General features: G+C 43.8%; 1 protein-coding gene and 1 long non-coding RNA gene across 2 annotated transcripts in view; one reads left to right on the top strand and one right to left on the bottom strand.

Annotated features, from left to right (window-relative positions):
• The window catches only part of LOC132405933 (tyrosine-protein kinase JAK2-like), a 194,124-nt gene that overhangs the window by 152,507 nt on the left and 23,126 nt on the right, over positions 1-18,491 (top strand). The window contains exons 18-20 of the mRNA XM_059990935.1: positions 14,544-14,683; positions 15,664-15,853; positions 17,742-17,866. Of these exons, the coding sequence (XP_059846918.1) occupies positions 14,544-14,683; positions 15,664-15,853; positions 17,742-17,866 (455 nt within the window). The remainder of the gene's footprint in view (positions 1-14,543; positions 14,684-15,663; positions 15,854-17,741; positions 17,867-18,491) is intronic.
• LOC132405934 (uncharacterized) lies at positions 2,237-9,561 on the bottom strand. The gene is made up of 2 exons (XR_009515997.1): positions 9,325-9,561; positions 2,237-5,274 (listed from the first exon to the last, which is right to left on the bottom strand). It is a non-coding gene; the product is annotated as an uncharacterized LOC132405934 (long non-coding RNA).

The raw sequence follows: 18,491 nt of genomic DNA, 5'->3' as shown, positions 1-18,491 counted from the left end.
ATGAACCTTTAGTGATCACAATATGATTAAATTCACACTGAAATTGGAGAGGGAGAAGCACAAGTCACAAGTATCAGTATTGCAATGGTATAAAGGGAAATACAGAGGCATTAGAGAGGAGCTTGCTCAGGTGGAATGGAGGATACTGGCAGGGATGACAGAAGAGTAACATGGCTGAATAGTTTCTGGGAATAGTTCACAAAGCACAGTATAGATATGTCCCACAGAGGAAGAACCATATAACCATATAACAATCACAGCACGGAAAAAGGCCATCTTGGCCCTCCTAGTCCGTGCCGAACCCTTAATCTCACCTAGTCCCACCTACCCGCACTCAGCCCATAACCCTCCACTCCTTTCCTGTCCATATACCTATCCAATTTTACCTTAAATGACACAACTGAACTGGCCTCTACTACTTCTACAGGAAGCTCATTCCACACAGCTATCACTCTTTGAGTAAAGAAATACCCCCTCGTGTTTCCCTTAAACTTCTGCCCCCTAACTCTCAAATCATGTCCTCTAGTTCTCAAATGGCAGGGATAGGCAACCTTGGCTGACCAGGGAAATTAAGGACAGCATTAAGCCAAGGAAAAAGCATGAGGCTGCAAAAGTGAGTGGAAAGTTGGATGATTGGAAAGCATTTAAAATCCAACAAAAAGCAACTGAAAAGGCTATAAGAAGGGAAAACATGAAATATCAGAATCAGGTTTATTATCATTGGCATGTGTCATGAAATTTGTTAACTTAGCAGCAGCAGTTCAATGCAATACATAATATAGAAGAAAAAAATAAATATAATAAGTAAATCAATTACAGTATACATTTATTGAATAGATTAAAAATTGTGCAAAAAAACAGAAATTTATATTTTAAAAAGTGAGGTAGTGTCCAAGGGTTCAATGTCCATTTAGGAATCAGATGGCAGAGGGGAAGAAGCTGTTCCTGAATCACTGAGTGCGTGCCTTCAGGTTTCTGTACCTCCTGCCTGATGGTAACAGTGAGAAAAAGGCATGCCCTGGGTGCTGGAGGTCCTTAATAATGGACGCTGCCTTTCTGAGACACTGCTCCCTGAAGATGTCCTGGGTACTTTGTAGGCTAGTGCCCAAGATGGAGCCGACTAAATTTACAGCCCTCTGCAGCTTCTTTTGATCTTGTGCAGTAGCCCTCCTCCCATACCAGACAGTGATGCAGCCTGTCAGAATACCCTCCACAGTACATCTATCAAAGTTTCTGAGTGTATTTGTTGACATACCAAATCTCTTCAAATTCCTAATGAAGTATAGTCACTATCTTGCGTTCTTTATAACTGAATCGATATGTTAGGACCAGGACCAGAGATCTTGAAATCCAGCAACTTGAAACTGCACACTCTCTCCACTTCTGATCCCTCTGAGGATTGTTATGTTTTCCTTCATCTTACCTTTCCTGAAGAACACAATCAACTCCTTTGTCTTACTGATGTTGAGTGCCAGGTTGTTGCTGTAACACCACTCCGCCAGCTGGCATATCTCGCTCCTCTCGTCACCATCTGAGATTCTACCAACAATGGTAGAGTCTACCAAATGTGTGGGCAATCTAGCCAATCATATAAAGCAGGAAACCAAATTGTTTCTCAGTTGTATAAAAAGCAAGAGGGAGGTGAGAGTTGAGATTGGACCACTGGAAAATTATGCTGTTGAGGTAGTAATGGGGGACAAAGAAATGGCAGATGAACTTAATGAGTACTTTGCATCCGTCTTTACTGTGGAAGATACTAGTAGTGTATCATAGGTCTCTGAGTTTCAGGGAGCGGGAATAAGTGCTATTGCTATTACAAAGGATAAAGGGCTTGGTAAATTCAAAGGTCTTAAGGTGGATAAGTCACCTGGACCAGATGGACTACATCCCAGAGCCCTGAGAGAGATTGCTGAAGATGCATTGGTTTCATATTTCAAGAATCATTTGTTTCTGACATGGTCCAGGAGGACTGGAAGATTGTAAATGTCACACCACTCTTTAAGAAGGGAGGAAGGTAAAAGAAAGGAAATCATAAACCAGTTAGCCTAATCTTAGTGGTTGGGAAAGTTTGGATGAGGTTTCAGGATACTTGGAGACTAATGATAAAATAAGTCAAACACAGCATGGTTTCTGTCAAGGGAAGTGTTTCCTAACAAATTTGTTAAGAGATCTTCGAGGAAGCAACAAGCAGGGTAGGCAAAGCAGAGGCAGTGGATATCATTTACTTGGATTTACAAAAGGTTCGAAGGTTCAATTTAATGTCAGAAAAATGTATACAATATACATCCTGAATGATTTTTCTTTGCAAAACATCCACAAAAACAGAGAAGTGCCCCAAAGAATGAACGAAAGTTAAACATGAGAGCTCCAAAGTCCTCCTCCAGTTCCCCGCTCCCGTGCATAAGCAACAGCAAGCAACGATCCTCCCTCCCCTCCCAGCAAAAAAAAGTGCACCCGCTACTGAGCACAAGTATGAGCTAGGCAATAGCAAAGAAACAGACTTGCAGTTACCCCAAAGCCTATTGCAATTCATCTGGCAATCGGCAACAGTTCTCTGTCTCCCTAATAGGGGAGAAGGAGGTGTCCACAGCAAACACAAGGAAGTCTGCAGTTGCTGGAAATTCAAGCAACACACAAAATGCTGGTGGAACACAGCAGGCTAGGCAGCATCTATAGGGAGAAGCACTGTTGATATTTCAGGCTGAGACCCTTTGTCAGGACGAACTGAAAGGAAAGATAGTAAGAGATTTGCAAGTAGGAGGGGGAGGGGAAAATGCAAAATGATTGAAGACCAGAGGGGGTGGGGTGAAGCTGAGAGCCAGACAGGTGATTGGCAAAAGGGATACAGAGCTAGAGAAGAGAAAGGATCATGGGACGGGAGGCCTATGGAGAAAGAAAGGGGGAAGGCAGCACCAGAGGGAGATGGAGAACAGGCAGCGTGATGGGCAGAGAGAGAAAAAAAACTAAATATATCAGGGATGGGGTAAGAAGGGTAAGGGCATTAACAGAAGTTAGAGAAGTCAATGTTCATGCCATCAGGTTGAAGGCTGCCCAGCTAGTATATAAGGTATTGTTCCTCCAACCTGAGTGTGGTTTCATCTTGACAGTAGAGGAGGCCATGGATAGACATATCAGAATGGGAATGGGACATGGAATTAAAATGTGTGGCCACTGGGAGATCCTGCTTTCTCTGGCGGACAGAATGTAGGTGTTCAATGAAATGGTCTCCCAGTCTGCGTCGGGTCTCACCAATATATAGAAGGCCACACCAGGAGCACCAGATGCAGTATACCACACCAACCAACTCACAGGTGAAGTGTTGCTTCACCTGGAAGGACTGTCTGGGGCCCTGAATGGTGGTGAGGGAGGAAGTGTAAGGGCAGGTGTAGCATTTGTTCCACTTGCAAGGATAAGTGCCAGGAGAGAGATCGGTGGGAAGGGATGGGGGGGATGAATGGACAAGGGAGTCGCGTAGGGAGTGATCCCTCCCCCCCCCCCCCCCCCACCCGGCTTTCTGCAGGGAAAGATGTGCTTGATGTGGGATCCCGTATGGAGGTGGCAGAAGTTACGCAGAATTATACGTTGGACTTGGAGGCTGGTGGGGTTGTAGGTAAGGACAAGGGGAACCCTATCCCGAGTGGGGTGGCAGGCAGATGGGGTGAGGGCAGATGTGCAGGAAATGGGAGAGATGCGTTTGAGAACAGAGTTGATGGTGGAAGAAGGGAAGCCCCTTTGTTTAAAAAAGGAAGACATCTCCTTCATCCTGGAATGAAAAGCATCATCCTGAGAGCAGATGCGGCAGAGGCGGAGGAATTCTGAGAAGGTGGTAGCATTTTTGCTAGAGAGGGTGGGAAGAGGAATAGTCCAGGTAGTTGTGAGAGTCTGTAGGCTTATATTAGCTATCAGTAGATAGGTCGTCTCCAAAGATGGAGACAGACAGATCAAGAAAGGGGACGGAGATGTCAGAAATAGACCAGGTAAATTTGAGGGCAGGGTGAAAGTTGGAGGCAAAGTTAATGAAGTCAACGAGCTCAGCATGTGTGCAGGAGGCAGTGCCAATGCAGTCATCGATGTAGCGAAGGAAGACGGATACCCGTATAGGCTTGGAACATGGACTGTTCCACAAAGCCAACAAAAAGGCAGACATAACCAGAACCCATGCGGGTGCCCATGGCTACACCTTTGGTTTGGAGGAAGTAGGAGGAGCCAAAGGAGAAATTATTGAGAGTAAGAACTAATTCAGCTAGTCGGAGGAGAGTGGTGGTAGAGGGGAATTGGTTAGGTCTGGAATCCAAAAAGAAGCAGAGAGCTTTGAGACCTTCCTGGTGGGATATGGAGGTATATAGGGACTGGACGTCCATGGTGAAAATAAGGCGGTGGGGGCCAGGGAACTTAAAATCCTTGAAAAAATTCAAAGCATGAAAAGTGTCACAAACTTAGGTGGGAAGGGATTGAACAAGGTATGCAGAAATGAGTTCGGTGGGGCAGGAGCAAGCTGAGACAATGGGTCTACCTGGACAGGCAGGTTTGTGGATCTTGGGTAGGAGGTAGAAACGTGAAATGCGGGGTGTGGGAACTATGAGGTTGGTGTCAGTGGATGGGAGATCCCCAGCGCTGATAAGATTGGTGATGGTATAGGGGACAGTGGCCTGGTGCTCCTTCGTGGGGTCATGATCAAGGGGTAAATAAGAGGAGGTATCAGAGAGTTGTCGTTGTGCCTCAGCCAGGTAGAGGTCAGTACGCCAGACTACAACAGTTCCCCCCTTATCAGCGGGTTTTATAGTAAGGTTGGGATTGGTGCGGAGGGAGCGGAGAACAGAGCGTTTGGAAGGAGTAAGGTTGGAATTGGAACATGGTGTGAAGTCGAGATGGTTGATGTCCCGTCGGCAATTAGCAATAAAGAGATCCAGAGAAGGAGGTGTCCTCCATTTTCACAGCGAGTGGGAGACATAACAACAACCTGCTGGTTTATGATATTAAAAAGTCAGTTTCATCTCTTTTTACAAGCTCTATGCCTAAAGATCGCAAAGATCTTGGGTCTTCAGGCCCACAGCGAAAGACTTTCTGGCCTCCCCAACAACACAAGTCTCCTGCCTTGACAGCGACCCTCGATCCACCCGTCTCCAGAGCTCTGAGATCTTAGGCTTCCAAACACGAGGCCACCTCTCAGACTGAGCCTTTGGTATGCCGAACGCAGCCAGTCCTAAAACCCCGAGAACGGGTCCCATTCCCGCAAAGAACCGAAGAACCGAGGTCAAGGTCTTCAAAAGAATCCTGAAAGGGAAGAATAAAAATATTAAAGTTAAAAACAGAGCTGTTTCCGAAGATGCAAGCAAAGGAGTCGCCGCTTAGCACCATCTTAACTCTGCCTCCAACATCATTTGATAAGGTGCCATACATGAGGCTGCTCAACAAGATAAAATCCTATGGCGTTATAGGAAAGATACTGGCATGGATGGCAGAATAGCTACAGGCAGGAGGCAACATGTCGAAATAAAAAGGGCCTTTTCTGGTTGGCTGCCAGCAACTGGTGGTGTTCCTCAGGCTTCAGTAATGGGACCACTTCTTTTCATATTGTTTGTCAATGATTTAGATAAAGGGATTGTTGGCCTGTGGCAAAGTTTGCAGATGATACAAAGATAGGTGGAGGAGATAGGTAGTGTTGAGGAAGCAATGCAATTGCAGCAGGACTTAGACAAATTGGAAGAATGGCCAAAAAAGTGGCAGATGGAATACACTGTCGGGAAATGTATGATAATGCATTTTGGTAAAAGGAACAAAAGTAAGGATTTTTATCTAAAAGGTTCATACATCAGAAGTGCAAGAGACCTTGGGAGTCCTAGTGCAAGACTAACAGAAGGGTAATTTGGAGGTTGAGTTTTTGGTAAAGAAGGCAATTGCAATGTTGGCATTTATTTCAAGGGGGAACAGAAAATAGAACATAAACCAGAGAACAAATCTGCAGTACATGACAGGCCCTTCGGCCCACAATGTTGTGGCATCCATGTAACCTACTCTATAAACTGCCTAGAATTTCTCTACTGCTAAGATTCTCTTAAAAGACTAATGTATCAGCCTCTACCACCATCGCAGGCAGTACGTGCCATGCACCCACCACACTGTGTAAGAAAATTACCTCCGACACCCCCACTCCATACCTACTTCTAAGCACCTTAAAACTATGCCTCCTCGTGTTAGCTATTTCAGCCTTAGGAAAAAGCCTCTGGCTATCCACTCAATCGATACCTCTCATCATCTTGTACACTTCTATCAGGTCACCGCTCATGCTCTTTCACTCCAAGGAGAAAAAACCAAGTTCACTCAACCTATTCTCATAAGTCACACTATCCAATCCAAGCAATATCCTTATAAATCTCTGCACCCTCTCTATAATATCCACATCCTTCTTGTAGTGAGGTGACCAGAACTGAACATATTGCTCTAAGTGGGGTCTGACCAGAGTCCTATTTAGCTGTAACTTTACCTCTTGGCTCTTGAACTCAATCCCATGATTGATGGGCCAATGCACCTTACGCCTTCTTAACAATACTGTCAACCTGTGCAGCAGCTTTGACTGTCCTATGGACACAGACCCCAAGATCTCTCAGATCCTCCACATTGCCAAGAGTCTTACCATTTATATTATATTCTATCTTCAAAATGGACCTTCCAAAATGAAAAACTTCACACTTCGAAACATAGAAACATAGAAAACCTACAGCACAATGCAGGTCCTTCAGCCCACAAAGTTGTGCCGAACATGTGCCTACCATAGAAATTACTAGACATCCCCATAGCCCTCTATTTTTCTAAGCTCCATGTACCTATCCAAAAGTCTCTTAAAAGACCCTATTGTATCCGCCTCCACCACCATTGCCAGCAGCCCATTCCACGCCTCACCGCTCTCTGCGTAAAAAAACTTACCCCTGACATCTCCTCTGTACCTACTCTCCAGCACCTTAAACCTATATCTCTTTGTTGCAACCATTTCAGCCCTGGGAAAAAGCCTCTGACTATCCACATGATCAATGCCTCTCATCATCTTATACACATCTAATGGGTCACCTCTCATCCTCCGTCGCTCTAAGAAGAAAAGGCCGAGTTCACTCAACCTATTCTCCTAAGGCATGCTCCCCAATCCAGGCAACATCCTTGTCAATCTCCTCTGTATCCTTCCTGTAGTGAGGTGACCAGAACTGAGCACAGTACTCCAAGTGGGGTCTGACCAGGGTCCTATATAGCTGCAACATTACCTCTCGTCTCCTAAACTCAATTCCACAATTAAAGGCCAATACACCGTATGCCTTCTTAACCACCTAGTCAACCTGTGCAGCTGCTTTGAGCGTCCAGTGGACTCAGACCCCAAGATCCCTCTGATCCTTCACACTGCCAAGAGTCTTACCATTATTACTATATTCTGCCATCATATTTCACCTACCAAAATGAACCACCTCACAATTATCTGGGTTGAACTCCATCTGCCACTTCTCAGCCCAGTTTTGCATCCTATCAATGTCCTGCTGTAACCTCTAACAGTCCTCCACATTATCCATAACACCTCCAACCGTTGTGTCATCGGCAAACTTAATAACCCATCCCTCCACTTCCTCAACCAGGTCATTTATAAAACTCACGAAGAGTAAGGGTTCCAGAACAGATCCCTGAGGCACACCACTGGTGACCAACCTTCATGCAGATTATGACCCATTTACAGCCTTTGAGAGCAAGCCACTTCTGGATCCACAAAGCAATGTCCCCTTGGATCCCATGCCTCCTTACTTTCTCAATAAACCTTGAATCGGGTACCTTATCAATTGCCTTGCTGAAATCCATATACACTACATCTACTGCTCTTCCTTCATCAATGTGTTTAGTCACATCCTCAAAAAGTTCAATTAGGCTTGTAAGGCACGACCTGCTCTTGACAAAACCATGCTGACTATTCCTAATCATATTATACCTCTCCAAATGTTCTTAAATCCTGGCTCTCAGGATCTTCTCCATCAACTTACCAACCACCGAGGTAAGACTCACTGGTCTATAATTTCCTGGGCTATCTCTACTCCCTTCCTTGAATAAAGGAACAACATCTGCAACCTTCCAAACCTGCGGAACCTTTCCCATCCCCATTGATGATGCAAAGATCACTGCCAGAGGCTCAGCAATCTCCTCCTTTTGCCTCCCATAGTAGCCTGGGGTACATCTCATCTGGTCCTTGTGATTTATCCATCTTGATGCTTTCTAAAAGCTCTAGCACATCCTCTTTCTTAATATCTACATGCTCAAGCTTTTCAGTCTGCTGCCAGTCATCACTACTAGCAACAAGATCCTTTTCCATAGTGAATACTGAAGCAAAGTATTCATTAAGTACCTCTGCTATTTCCTTCGGTTCCATACACACTTTCCCACTGTCACACTTGATAGGTCCTATTTTTTCATGTCTTATCCTCCTGCTCTTCATATAACTTGTAGAATGTCTTAGGGTTTTCCTAAATCCTGCCAACTAAGGTATTCTCATGGCCCCTTCTGGCTCTCCTAATTTCATTCTTAAATTCCTTCCCAGCAACATTGTAATTTTCTAGAGCTCTAACAGTACCTAGTTTTTTAAACTGTTTGTAAGCTTTTCTTCTAATCTAGATTTTCTACTGTTATGTATACACAACCCTGTAAAAGTATCAGCAGCAATAGAACACACCTGGAGTCTGGTTTTGATGTTAAAACCACCATTTGTTTTAGTAACTACTTAATATAGTAACTTAAACCAGGTAAATCAAAAGTTAGCAGTCTTATGCACATATATGTGTGTAAATATACTTCCCAAACTCATGTGGCAAGGTTTAAAGTCTTATGATGGTAATGTAACAAAGTTCAGTTCAATGCACTGAGTTGTTATTGTTGGTATGAGAGAGATATTTGTAAACCAAAGGCAAAATCCATGCTAGGAGAAAAACAAATTAACAGTTGCCATTGGCCTTCCGTCGTCAGCTCCGAATCCACACACAAAGTATCAGCAACAGTAGCTTATCACAAAGGGGACCATCTTCAACAGAAAACTACCACCCAGGCAAGGGTAGACACAAAAGTAGATCCCACAGGTTATCCCAATCACACAATGTGATAGCCACTTATGCAGTTCCATGACATACAAAGTAACTCCAATAATGATTTGCCACAGGGGTGTCCTCTTCAATGAACTACCACACCCAGACAAGGGTTAACACACACACATGGTATTCACAAAGGTTTTCCCTCACCACAGAACCCACTTCTGTGAATTAACTATGTGATAACCACACTTTTGTATTCAAATGGAATCAAACTCACCCTTACGGGCTACATGGAGAAAGTCCAAATAGTGACCTCTTTGTCACTTGGTTTCTTCTGTTTCAAATCTTTCTCTCCCCTCTTCTCTGTAACTGCCTCCAGATGCAGCAACTGTGAGAGTCATTTATCAATACTCTGGATCGATCTCAACTCACCCCTTTGGGCTACTGAAAGATTAAACCAGCAACCCCACTTACTGGTGTCTTTCCATGATCGAAACCATCTCGATTCTGACCATGTGTCTCTGTGTGCCTGTGAGAGAGTCATCTGACCTTGCTTAATATAAACATGCTGTGAACTTGTGTAAACATCCATTGTCTGTCAAATAACTCCACCTCTCTTTTACCATGGCAACCTAGCAATTCTGTAGTCAGTGGAAATCCAACAAAGCAAAAGTCAGCCTCAATTATGTCAGTGTTTTAAAGTAACAGTCCACAGGGAAAAAAAATGAACCCTAGGGGTATATAACACTATAACATATAACATCGTTTGTACACCATGGTTCTTTTACCCTACTATCCTTTCCCTGCTTGAATAAAACATACCCATGCAGAATGCCACAAAAATGTTCCTGAACATTTGCCACATTTATGTTGTACATTTTTCTGAGAACATCTGCTCCCAATTTATGCTCCAAAGTTTCTGCTTAATGGCATCATATTTCCCCCTACCCCAATTCAATGGTTTCCCAAATTATCTGTTCTATCCCTCTCTAGTGCTATGGTGAAGGAAATAGAGTTGTGATCCCTACCTCTAAAATGCTCTCTCACTGAGAGATCTGACTCCTGACCGGGTTCATTTCCCAATACCAAATCAAGTACAGTTTCTCCTCTAATTGGCTTATCTGCATATTGTGTCAGGAAATCTTCCTGACCACACCTAACAAACTCCACCCCATCTTAACCTCTTTTCTAAGGAGATGCCAATCAGTATTAGGAAAGTTAAATCTCCCACCATGACAACTCTATTATTATTGCACAATTCCAGAATTTATCTCCCTATCTGTTCCTTGATGTCTCGGGGGTGGGGGGGGGGGGGGTCTTTAAAAAACACCCAGTGGAGTTATTGCTACCTTCCTGTTTCTGACTTCCACCCACACTGACTCAGTAGGCAATTCCACCGTGACTTACTCCCTTTCTGCAACCGTGATACTATCCCTGATTAGCAACACCATTCCCCCACCTCTCTTGCCTCCCTTCCTGTCCTTTTTTGAAACATCTAAAGCCCGGCATAATCAGCAGCCTTTCCTACCGCTGAGACATCCAAGTCTCTGTAATGGCTACAACATCATAGTTCCATGTATTGATCCATGCTGTAAGTTCTTGCCTTGTCCATGTCTTGTTTATGATACTCCTTGCATTAAAATGGACACATCTTAAACCATCGACTGGGTGCATCTTTGCTCCATCATATCTGCCTGTCCTTCCTCACAAACTCCCTACAAGCTGTCTCTACTTATGTGCCAATCGCCCCATACTCTGCCTCTTCACTTCAATTTCTATCCCCCTGAAAATTTAGTTTAAACCCTCCCCAATAGCATCAACAAACATCCCTTCCAGGATATTGGTCCCCTTCCAGTTCAAATGCAACCTGTCCCACTTGTACAGGTCAACTCTTCCCCAGAAAAGGTTCCAACAGTCCAATAACTTGAAACCCTGCCTCCTGCACCATCTCCTCAGCCACTCATTTGTCTACTCTATCTGCCCGTTCTGATCATCCTTAGCTCGTGGCACTGGGAGTAATTCAGAGATTACCACCTAGGAAGTCCTACTCTTCAGCTTCCTTCCTAACTCCCTAAACTTACTGTGCAGGACCTCTACCCCTCTCCTGCTACGTCATTGGTACAAACATGTTCCACGACCTCTGGCTGCTCACCCTCCCCTTCAAGAATATTCTGCAATGGCTCAAAGACATCCTGGACCCTAGCACCCAGGAGGCAACACTATCCTGAAAGTCTCTTTTGCTGCCACAGAATCTCCTGTCTGTCCCCCTAACTGTCAAGTCCCCTATGACTATTGCTCCACCTGACTTCACCCTAACCTTCTGAGGTTCAGAGCCGACCACACTGTTATTGGTCTGGCTGCTACTGCCTTGCCTAGGTAGGTCATCCCCCCAGCAGTATCCAGAAGGAGTATACCTGTTGCTGAGGGGAATAGCCATAGGGGGACCCTGCAATGACTTCTTTCTCCCTCCACCTCACTCAGTGTTCACCCATCTACTCCCTGAATTCTGCACTCTGGATGTATCTTAACTTACAATTGCTCTGCCTCCTGGATGATCCATTGTGCATCCAGCTCCAGCATCTTACTGCTTTCTTTCAGGAGCTGAAGTTGCCTACACTTCCCCCAGGTGTCGTCATCAGGGAGACAATTAGGTTCCATGAATTCCCGCATCCTACAGGAGGAGCATTCCACTAACATATCTGCCATCATGCCTGCACTGTACAATGGGCAACCAAGACCAGATCAACAATAACTAAAGGAAAAACCTTCCCTTCTTACCTGTTTGTTTGCCCTCAGCCTTTCATGAGTCAAAGTTTCTAAGTTCCCAAGTTGACTCTAACCCCCACCCAATGATGGCTGCTCCACTAGACTCTATCTCTCTGCTATGGTTTAAAAATAAGAAAAACCCACACAAAGGGAGAAAGAACTCATCACTATTGGTGGTGATCCATCTGCCTTCCACTGTTACCTATGCCTCTGAAACTTCACACACCTGTGCACTGGCTAGTGTTTTTAAGAGAAACCCCAGGCAAGGAGAATGAACTCACCACATTTGGTGGCACTTTACCTACATTCCACTGTAGCCAACATCTCTGATACTCCCTGCGCCTGTGCATTAGCAAGGACATAATGCTGAGCCTTTATAAGACACTAGTCAGGCTGTGCTTGGAGTATTGTGAACTGTTTTGGGCCCCACATGTCAGAAAGGATGTATTGTCATTGGAGAGAGTCCAGAGGAGGTTCAAAAGAATTATACCAAGAATGAAGGGGTTAACATATGAGGAGCATTTGGCAGCTTTGGGCCTGGGTTCACTGGAATTTAGAAGAATATGTGGGGATCTCATTGAAACCTGCTGAAAGCACTGGATAGGGTGGATGTGGAGAGGATGTTTCCTGTGGTGGGGGTATCCAGGATTATTGGGCACAGCTTCAAAATGAGGAGTGAACGCTTAGAACAGAGATAAGGAGGAATATTTTTAGCTAGGGTATAGTAAATCTGTGGAATGCTCTGCCATAGACCGCAGTGGAGGCCGCCCATGCGTATATTTACGGCGGAAGTTGATCGTTTTCTGATCGGTCAGGGTTTTGAAGGATATGGCAAGAAGGCAGGTGTGTGGAGTTGAGTGGTATCCAGGTTCAGTTATATTGGAATGGTGGAATAGATTCGATGGGCTGAATGGCCTAATTCTGTTCTTATGTCAAATGACAAGATCCCTGCATTTGACAAGGTCCCTCATGAGAGACTCATCCAGAAAGTCATGAGGCATGGGTAAGTGGAACCTTGTCTGTTTGGATAAAAAATTGGCTTAATGGAAGAAAGCAGAAGGTAGTTGTGGAAGGAAAGTATTCTGGCTGGAGGTCGGTAACTAGTGGAGTGCCGCAGGGATCTGTCCTGCGACCTCTGCTATTTGTGATTTTTATAAATGACCTGGATGTAGAGGTGGAAGGATGGGTGAGTAAGTTTGCAGATGACAAGAAGATTGGATGAGTTGTGGACAGAGCTGCAGGTTGTCGAAGGTTACAAGAGGATAGAGACAGGCTGCAGAGTTGGGGAGAAAAATGGCAGATGGAGTACAATCCAGGTAAGTGTGAGGAGATGCATTTTGGAAGGACAAACCAGAAGACTGAGTACAGGATTAATGGACAGTTACTTAAGAGTGAACGAAGGGACCTTGGGGTTCAATTCCATACATCCCTCAAGGTCACTGCACAGGTTGATAGGGTGGTTAAGAAGGCCTGTGGGATGCTAGGCTTCATTAAAGGGGGATTGAGTTCAAGAGTAGCGAGGTCATGTTGCAACTCTACAAATCTCTGGTGAGACCACACTTAGAGTATTGTGTTCAATTCTGGTCACCTCATTATAGGAAGGATGTGGAAGATATGGAGAGGGTGCAGAGGAGATTTACCAGGGTGTTGCCTGGTTTGGAGAACAAGTCATATGAAGCAAGGTTAGCAGAGCTGGGACTTTTCTCTTTGGAGAGTAGAAGAATGAGAGGGGACTTGATAGAGGCCTACAAGATTATGAGAGGCATAGATAGGGTGGATAGTCAGTACCTGTTTCCCAGGGCACCAATAGCAAACACCAGAGGGCATATGTACAAAATTAAGGGATGGAATTTTAGGGGAGACATCAGGGGTAAGTTTTTTACTCAGAGGGTTGTGAGTGCCTGGAATGACTTGCCAGGGATGGTGGTGGAGGCTAAAACATTAGGGGTATTTAAGAGTCTCTTGGACAGGCACATGGATGAAAGAAAAATAGGTTATGTGGTAGTGTGGGTTTAATATTCATTTAAGGATTATATGAGTTGGCACAACATGGAGGGCTGAAGGGCCTGTACTGTGCTGTAATGTTCTATGGTTCTATGTCTTATGATTTCCTATTTCCAAGTAAAAATAAACCCAGCTCCAACCTCCTCTGTGGCAGAACATTCCATAGCCCCTCCATTACAGACAGCATTTCTTCTACATTCTCTCCATTGCTACCACATCCTCCCTGTACTAGAGTAACTAGAACTGTACACAATACTCCAAGTTGTCTAGTTACACTTTTGCTCTTAACATAGTTGTAGATTCTCGTTATTAGCCATTTCAGAGTTGTACGCTGTGTCTCTGCCAATGCAAATGTATTTGGTACATTCAATTCACAGGCAATGCCATAAATCATGAGTGAAACACTTCAGATAATTAAAATTTGAAATATAAACAAAAAATGGTGGAAATTATAAAATGGTCAGGGAGTGATTGTGAAAAATAAAGTAGGACTAGTGTTTCAGGCCAATAAGCTATGCTCAGCTTTCTAACTACAAAACCTTGCTGCAGTCACCCCCTGTACTTCACAATCCACTGAAGGGTCTCGGCCTGAAATGTCAACTGTACTCTTTTCCATAGATGCTGCCTGACCTGCTGAGTTCCTCCGGCATTTTGTGTGTGTTGCTCGGATTTCCAGCATCTGCAAATGTTCTCGTTTACTTCACAATCTTTGCTGTGTTCTTACAGACTACGAAAGACTGTGCGACTTGTCCCCAGCTGACCTCGCAGTTACAAATGACTTCTGGCACTGTTTTGCTGTGAGAAAACAGGAGGATCCAAATTTCTTTGAAGAGAGGCACCTTAAATTCATCTCTATGTTGGGCAAGGTATAACTGGATTGTAGGGAAGGTGGGAGAGGGCAGACAGTGTAACGTGTTATATCAGAGATTTGATTCATCTTTCACACGTAGCCTTCAAAGTGATGTCCACAGCAAAATGAGATGATCAGTTCATTCACAGATCAATACTGGTTAATAATATTGGCTTCCTCTCTGTCTAGAATCCAATCCCTATCAAGATGCCATTGGCTTTGTTGGGGATTCAGCAGCCATCTCATTGTTTAACTAGGGCTGTTAGGCTGAACGCTGGGTTCAGATCTCTGGTTGGGGATTTGGGCTCAAGCATTTGGGGACATTGCCGTGCTATTGAAGCTCCAAGTTAATTTATTTGAAGAACAAAGTGTGCACATTAGGCCTTAATGTGGATAAGTGTGAAGTGATGCATTAGGGCAGGAATAATGAGAGGCAAACAGAATAAAACATATTGTCTGAGTGGGGTACAAGAGCAGAGAGGGCCAGAACTACGTGTACATAAGCTATTGGAAGTGCAGAGCAAATTGAGGAAATGATCAATCAGATCCATAACTTTGAGCTTGTCTCATACAACCATTCCCTGATTCTCTGAATCACAATAAACCAACATGCATCTCATTACAAAAACCAACAGAGTATTGAGCTTTACGACAAAGGGTGTGGAATATAACAGCAGGGGCACTTCGATGTATCTTTGATGCGTGGCCACTAGGAGACTGCACCTGGAGCACTTTCAGTCTTACCTAAGGAAGGATATACTTGCATTGGGATGGTAAAGGCCCCCTGGATTGATCGCTGGGAATGATGAAAGATTGAACATATGGGGTCAACACTTAGTGTATAGAAAAAAGAGATATGCCCTTATTGAAACATAAGATTTTGTCCAGGATTAGAGTGTGCTGAAAGGAAATTTCATCAAGATGCAGATGAGACTCCAGAGTAATTTTAGAGATATTGACAATCTTTTCCAATTTGGCTGCTTGATTCATTGACAGGGAAATTTTGGCAGTGTGGAGCTGTGTCGATATGATCCCCTTGGAGACAACACAGGGGACCTGGTGGCTGTAAAAAAGTTGCAACATACCACAAGAGAACACCTTCGGGACTTTGAGCGGGAGATTGCAGTGGTCAAGAATCTCCATAATGAATATATTGTCAAATACAAAGGAGTTTGTTATAGTGTCGGTGAGTGTAATTGGTCCAACTGGTCCTCATTTCTGTCCTTTTGCTTTAATACTCAGTGACATCATGTTTACTGTTTCTTTTAATAAAGAAGTCAATGTGCAGGAGACAACTGAGGTAACAGAGCAGGGATCTTTGTTCATTTGATTGATCCTGTGATGAGAGAACTACTCCAGGAGAGAGATGGAAAACAGACCTACTTTAGTGAGGTTTAGAAGAACAAAAGGTGATCTCCTTGAGCACTTTGCCGGTCCACTTCCCCTGGCTGGGTAGTGGGAACAAACAGATTGTCCATGTTTCAGATCAAACCCCTGTATTAGGATTCTGTTTGAACATTTACAGCTGAGGAGGCATTCAGAGGGGTAGTGAATTTTTCAAATGCTCTCTCTAAGAAAGCTATTGATGACTCCTTTCTTGAGTTTTCTTCTAAAAACTTATTGACATTTGGGCTGAAAGATAATTGGTTAGGATTCTGGTGTTAGTCAAGAGCAGAAGCCAACTAACTTTGAACATAATGGAAAACTAATAAAGCAGCAGACTCAGGAATCTGAAACAAAAGTGCTGAAAAAATTCAATCAGCCAAATAATACTTCTGTTAAGAGAAACAAAGTCACCTTTTCATATGAGTTCTGAGGAAGTTATTGACTTGAAACATTGACTGGGTTGTCTTTCCATATACCCTTTCATAGGTAGAATGAATTGGGCTTTTCTCTTTGGAATGATAGTTCAAAGTTAAAGTAAAAGTATTATCAGTTTCTTGTAGGCATACTCAATAAATCCACAATAAATAAATCAATGAAAGAATTTACCAAGTTGGTTGTTCGATTAATGTGCAAAAGACAACAAAGTGCAAGTATAAAAAGAAAGAAATAGTAATAATAAGTAATTGAAGAATTAATATTGAGAACATAAGATGAAGAGTCCTTGAAAGTAAGCCCATAGGTTGTGGGAACATTCTAATAATGTGGCAAGTGAGGATGAGAGAGGTCATCCCCTTTGGTTCAAAAGCCTGATGGATGAGGGATAATAGCTATCCCTGAACCTGGTAATGAGAGTCCTGGAGCTCCTGAACTATCTTCCTAATGGTAGCATCAAGAAGAGAGCGTAATCCGGGTTGCTGGGGGAGGGTGGGGAGGGATCCCTAATGATGGATCCTACTTTCCTGTGACAGCAGTTTCTATAGATGTGGTCAGTCATTGGGAGGGCTTTATCGTGATGGACTAGGCTGTATCCATTAATTTTTGTTGGATTTTCTGTTCAAGGGCATACCAGGCTTATGATGCAACCAGTCAATATACTCTCCATGCCTATGGAAGTTTGTCAACATTTTGGATGTCATGCTGAATTTTTGCAAATTCCTAAGGAAGTAGAGGCACTTCTGAGCTTTCTTCATAATAGCACATGTGTGCTAGGTCCAGGACAGGTCCTCCAAAATGATAACACTGAGGAATTTAATGCTGCTGACCCTCTCCATCTCTGATGAGGATTGGCTGATGGACAACTGGTTTTCTTCTCCTGATGCTAATAATCGGCTCCTTGATCTTGCTGACATTGAGTACGAGGTCATTGTTACATCTCCACTCAGCCAGATTTTCAATCTCCCTCCTACTTTTTTTTAGGTAGAGAGTAGTAAATCTGTGGAATGCTCTGCTTCAGACTGTGGTGGAAGCAAGTCTGTGGGTATATTTAAGGCGGAAGTTGATTGTTTCCTGATCAGTCAGGGCATCAAAGGATATTGTGAGAAGGCAGGTGTATGGAGTTGAGTAGGATCCGGGATCAGCCTGAATAGAATGGTGGAGCGGACTGGATGGGCTGAATGGCATAATTCTGTTCCTGTGTCTTATGGTCTAACTTACCCACTGAGAAAGTAGATATTGGTTTATTTCCACAGGGCGCAGGAACTTGAGGTTGATCATGGAGTACCTGCCACATGGAAGTCTACGAGATTACCTGCAGAAGAACCGGCATAGGTTGGATCACAAGAAGCTCCTGTTGTATGCCTCACAAATATGCAAGGTACTGTATGTCAGAGCAGAGAGGCAGTGTGTGGCTTCACAGCTGAGAAACATATTTCTTCACAAAGGTCAAGTGGCATATGTGAGCTCATGTAAACAGAACAATGTCAACATGGTCCTTGTATCACCCCAACTAAACCCCAAGCACAAATATAAATTGATGCAAGATAAACTGTTTGCACATAGCTCCATGTAAAGCTCCCTGTTAGCCCAGATGTCTGCTCTTATTCCAAGAGTGCACTGTCCCTTCTGAGAGGAAGGTTATAGACTCCAGCCCCACTTCAGGGCTTTAATCAGCTTCATTCAAATGATTCTCTCTGCAGTACTGAAGGACTGCAACATTGTCACAGGTACAGCCTTTTAGCCGAGGAAATAAACAGAGGCTCCTTTTACTTTCTCTGAGTATTAAAGAGCAGATGATCGTGTCTATGAAAGAAAAAAAATTACCTGGCTGTTTATTGTAAGACCCTCCCCATCCAAGCACGCCCTCTTCACAAACTTCAGAGGTCCCAGTATGGAAACCTGCGGAACTACTGCTGCAAAACAACACATTTAACATCAATGATAATGCTGCATACTGGTTACTGTTGATCTTACACTAGAACCCTGACAAAGCCTAAAGTAGC

Source organism: Hypanus sabinus, chromosome 16 (genome assembly GCF_030144855.1).
Source record: "Hypanus sabinus isolate sHypSab1 chromosome 16, sHypSab1.hap1, whole genome shotgun sequence".
NCBI classification, from domain to species: Eukaryota; Metazoa; Chordata; class Chondrichthyes; order Myliobatiformes; family Dasyatidae; genus Hypanus; species Hypanus sabinus.
Note: the sequence above shows the minus strand (reverse complement) of the source record. Positions and strands in the feature narration are given on the sequence as shown.